Here is a 5,728-nt window from a genome sequence, read left to right as displayed (position 1 = left end):
AACGTTACTTAACCAGTGATCCTGCAGGCAACCGGAGTGTCAACGTGATTTGTGGCACTTATCTCCTATATATTAAAATTATTGCAGAATTTTTCACCTGGACGAAATTATCGTGGGGTGCAACAACAGATGCCACATAAAAATTCAATACATCAAGCTTAATAGCTAATATCTTATGTAGCTTCCGAACACCATTTTAGACACATTGAGTCGTGATAATAAAAAGCTACATTTTATCCGAAGAGCAACACCATCACAATCGCAAAATCATCAAGCGAAGGAGTCCCTACTTTTCTCTCTAACTATTTAGTCCCAACGCTGCTAACAGTTGTCACCGGGACCAATTCTACATTTTGCGCACATACTGTGATTACATCCGCCGTAATTGGCTTATAGACACATAGATATAACATAATCTTTCTGATTTCCGGTTCATAAATAATAACGGCTCCCTTGCAAGTCCGTCCCTTCTGATTGGTTGAATTCTCATTTTCCAGAATTCGATTCTTATAAATAAACGAACAGTTACTAAAAGTAAAATATGGCGCCAATAAGAGACGTGTTTTTTCGCGCGGCTTCAAGTTTATTACATGCTTAGATTATTACAGTCGTGTTTGTATGTGTGTGCGTGTATCTCTGTATGTGTTTGTGTGTATGTGTGTGCGGACGATACAAATCGCTCTAATATTCGCTTCAACCAAATTGAGCCACAGCAACGCGTGGTCGGGTACAACTATTTAAATATAAAATATTAATATTTGAACAGTCATTGAAAAAAAGGAACTAAAATAAAATAGGCTAAAATTATTATTAATTTTTCATTAAATACTTTGTTATTAATAAAAAAGCACTCATATTATATTTAAATCGTATTTACAAGTTATGACAATCGTGTTTGTGTGTGTGTCTGTGTTTGAGTACGATACAAATCACTCTACTACTTCCTTTTAAACAAACTAAGCCTCAGCAACGCGTGGTTGTGTACAGATTGTATATATATATATATATATATATATATATATATATATATATATATATGTGTGTGTGTGTGTGTGTGTATGTGTGTGTGCGTGCGTGTGTGTGTGTGAGAGAGAGTGTGTGTGGGTGTTTGATCACACGCGTCTCTGCGTGCGTGTTTGCACGCATGTGTGTGTGCTAAATTCTGATAGGTAGACATTTAAATGCTATTTAGTATCGAAATGAACGCAACGTTGTTCGGGAACAAGCACGTTGTTGTCTCAGTCGCAATGTAGCAAGGTATAGAAAAGAACTTCAACTTGCTTTTTCTTGACATTTATTTCCTCATTGTAACGATTGCGACGTCACCCATACGATCGTGTTCTCGAACGTCATGGAATCCTCTCACGTGATCCCAAACCTTATCCACGTCTCTAACGTGATCGTCTTTTAAAAGTCTTTATTTTTTTTCCATACCAGTGACGTCATTTTGCTATTTTACATCGCTCTTTATAATTTCTTTGTCCTTTAATTTCTTCAGATTTATCATCCCGAATAAGTCTTAAAGTTAGGATGAAACGGTGATGAACATATAATTTGATTTGTTGCTTTTTCATTTCACCATCACATCGAAATATTATTTCCATAAATTGCAAGGAAGAGAAACAGGCATCATCTACTAGGTTTTGAAGCCTGTTTTTAGCTCTATCGAGGCAGGATTCAACGCGTGCGCATCCTGTGTTATAATTTCTTCGTTGTCCTTGAGCCAGAGTTAGTGTAATATGTGTGGCTAATACTGCGAACGACACCTTCTCGTTATAGGGTGATTATAATTATTAGTTCTATCTGGACGGTTCCATTTTCTAATCGTCTTCATTAAGCATTCATTAAATTGTGTGGCCGGAGATAATCCGCCGGGTAACATAAACACCGGGGATGGGCTGGTCCAAGGAACGTCGAGTCGCCATCGCCGGAAAATGGCGTCGGTGATGACGTGGCAACATGTGTAATGTTTGGTTTTAAGTAACGCTGCGTTAGATTAGTAATGGCGGGAAACGGGACGGAAGGAACACGTTCGGAACGGTGGTAGATTTACAGTGGGGGAGGGCGAGAAGATTTATATGAGGGACAAGGAAAGCGAGATAATATGGGGAAACAGAGTGTATTGATAACTGCTAGATAGATAGATAGATAGATAGATAGATAGATATACTCTCTATTTGTTTTTACATAAGTAGTAATATGTTGCTACACAGTCATGACCATGTTTCGGTCAGCTAGTTACCAGCAACTAGAAACAGCTTATACGGAAGCAAAGTTGCAATCCTTTGATTATAAAATTTGCTTTCCTATAAGCTGTATCTCCTGAACAGGTCTTTACCTATTGGAAACCGAAACATGCTCATGACTGTGTAGCAATATATTACTGCTTATGTAAAAACAAATAAAGTGTATTCACTGCTCTACTCCGGTATTGAGCACTCTTGTATTAACCTCGTTAAACTTCATTGGTTACTTAACCTCTGGAAAACAATGAAATTAGATAGATAGATAGATAGATAGATAGATAGATAGATAGATAGATAGAAACTTTTACTAATTTACTTTTATTTCAACCTAAATGAGGCACAGAGCCACTAACTCCTTAGGGGGGGGCTATTATTTGGGATCATATTTGCAGGGAGTTGAGCAGCGATATGTTTGTTTACATTACACTTAAATTTCTGCATTTCAATACAGACAGGGAAACAGGGACCCGAGAGGAAATTCCAAAGTGCAGTTTGAGGGGAAAAGCTTTACAGAATCTAGGGATCTCTATAATGTAGGGGTGGGATTTTGCTGTTTGTGAAAAGTATTACTCATTAGAAGTCACTCGTATTATAGTTTTCTTTCAAAACAAAAACTCCGGTACATTTTATTCACGGGAAACAACCGATAATTTGCATATCAATATCCGTAGCAAATTTTCAAAGGAAAAAAAACGTATAATGGTGTAATAGGCAAAAGTCAGAAAAGAATCACACAAACTCACATGAGGTCCAATCCCAGTTTAAAACAAAAAACAAAAAACACAGATGGGAAAATAAGCCAGTGCTCCAAGAGAACGAACACTTCGGCCCTGCAAATATATACCTGAGTAACCCTGTCTGCATTCCCCAGTGGGGGCGCCTCAGACAACAAGCGATAGATTTGCTCCTTCTGAAATCCGGGTGGCAAGAATCTCCTAGGGCTGCATGAGAGGATTTTGCATCAGTCTACCACGAGATTCGTATTTCTTGCTGCTAAAGGAATTGCAATAGAAATATGTATGAACATATGTAGCCAATAATATTTGTAAAAATAACATACAATATATATATGTGTGTGTGTGTGTTTGTGTGTGTGTGTGTGTATGTGTGTAAGCAAATTGAGCTTAGGTACTTTGGACATGTCAAAACATTGTTAATTCACTGCCCGCATAGTAGCAGCCGTATAGCACAACGTTTAGAAGCTCCGACTGTCATTTGGGCGATCGGGGTTCAATCCTGGCTTGAGATAGTTGCTACTCATTGCATTGATGAGCTGTGAAACAGCGAGACAGTACTGTATATGGACGACTACATATATATATATATATATATATATATATATATATATATATATATATATATATATATATACTAGCATTTCACCGTTGCCTGGGTGTTTGGAGGTGTAGGTTGAGCAAAAAAAAGTGGTAGTAGGAAGGCAGGCTCGAACCCGTAGCGCGAAGGAGGAAAAGAATAGGCAAAAACGTGACGTCTTTACTGTTACGACCACCGCCAAACCGGAAGTGACGTATGTTTTAATTAAGGCTAGACAATCGAAAAGAGACGATGACTTTCGACAATGTCGGCGAAAATAGCGACTCCTCGGCGAAAAAAAAGCGACTCCTCCTAGAAAAGTGGTCAGTTGTTAGTTATCATTTCAACAGTAGATTATATAATTCACACTCTAAATTTTTATTCACATACGTTTCACTGAACAGTGTATGTTCCTTAAAACCAGTTGGAACGTTATTTTCGCTATAGAATTAGAAAAAGAATTTAGGGAAGAAAAATGTAGATAAAAGGAAAGGGAGAAAATATGAAAAACCCCCTTGCTTAGTGTTATATTTCATAGACACACAATTGAATTCGAACCACACGTGGGGAAGCCATCTTATGTCGCCATATTTGATTTTGAGAAAAAAAGATATATATATATATATATATATATATATATATATATATATATATATATATATATAACTTCATATGATAGGTTTTTAAATAGTGAGACGAAAATTAGGAGATATATAAATATTTAAATAAGCTCCTGACAAAGATGCGTCCGGGATAAATGTTTTCGCATGCTCTATTTCCTTTCAGGGAAATTTCTTTAAATAATGTTCCATTGTTAAAGTGTCTTTTATTCAATAAATCTGAAGAAAGGCTATTTATGTGAAAATGTTCAAACGCCATAATGTTTGAATTCATCCAATTAGTCTAGAAACAATTGTAATTAACAATGAAATACACTTTTTGTTGCTATCAATTCTTTTTTTTTTTTGAAGTCTTGGTTTTTGTTAATAGAGTATATATATATATATATATATATATATATATATATATATATATATATATGTGTGTGTGTGTGTGTGTGTGTGTGTGTGTTTGTTTGTGTGTGTGTGTGTGTGTGTGTGTGTGTGTGTGTGTGTGTGTGTGTGTGTGTGTGTGTGTGTGTGTGTGTGTGTGTTAAAGATATATTTGGTCAAAACAAGGAGAAAACTGCTCGATACGTTAGTAGAGCGAAATTAATAGACTCGGGTTTGAAATAATGAACACACACATGCACACAATATGTATATATATATATGTATATATATATATATACAACATGTAAAAGCATGTGCGATACCTTGCCCTTTATCAGCCGCCAACCAGGGTGATAACACAGTTTAGGTAGGTCAAGGGGGTACTGAAGCTTTTGCCACCGGACAGTGTATTTAACAACAAAAAAATAATTTAAAACAGATCAACAAGGAGAAATTATAATGTCTGTTCAAATTCAGCTTAACGCATATTGAGCTGTGTTCTTAAGACGATCAAAGTCAACTTTCAGATTGCGGCCCATGATTCCTATTTTTGTAAGAAACAAAATGACTGCGTGTCCTAGAAATCCACGACAATCAACCTCAATAGGAATCACATGGCATCTCCAACCTTTTTTCACGCAGTCAGCACGCAGTGTTTCATATTGGTTTTTCTTCCGTTTGTGTGCCTCCCTTAGGTTTTCCTCCCAAGTGATTGCCAATTCTATGAGGAGTAAACTATTCTTTGTATAGGACCATGCTGCAATGTCTGGCTGCTTTTCTGTTTGGATTATGTGAACTGAAAATTGTGGAGACGTCTTGAGATCCATAGAAATTTTCCAGTCATTGGGTCCATTCAGCAGCTTCAAATTAGAAGTTCTCTCCTTCTTCATGGTGCATTCACTGAATTATGAGTTCACTGACTGTAACAGCTTGCTGCTTTGTTGCCTCGGCTTTTTTTTTCAACAAATCATTTCCAACACCTTGCTATGTTGTCATGTGTGCAACTGAAGTGATTGTGGACATGTAGATAGTGCATGTCGTAAGGTACCCCGATCATGTTTACACAATGAACACAGGTCTGAATAAGTATATACTCATCCTGTCTGCACATCCCTCGGCTAACATTCACATTTGCGGTGACTTCAATGTCCACACCGTGGAATGGCTGACCCACTC

General features: G+C 36.9%; 1 protein-coding gene across 1 annotated transcript; it reads right to left on the bottom strand.

Moving 5' to 3' along the window:
* Window positions 1-5,025: 5,025 nt before the first annotated feature.
* Window positions 5,026-5,442, bottom strand: LOC145265673 (uncharacterized). The gene has a single exon (XM_080121735.1). It carries the CDS (start codon window positions 5,440-5,442, stop codon window positions 5,026-5,028), a length of 417 nt encoding a protein of 138 aa, XP_079977861.1.
* Window positions 5,443-5,728: the final 286 nt, after the last annotated feature.

Source organism: Euprymna scolopes, chromosome 40, assembly GCF_053919585.1.
Source record: "Euprymna scolopes isolate OS-2025 chromosome 40, ASM5391958v1, whole genome shotgun sequence".
In the NCBI taxonomy this organism is placed as follows: domain Eukaryota; kingdom Metazoa; phylum Mollusca; class Cephalopoda; order Sepiida; family Sepiolidae; genus Euprymna; species Euprymna scolopes.
The sequence above is the reverse complement of the archived record's forward strand: the minus strand, read 5'-3'. Positions and strand labels throughout refer to the sequence as shown.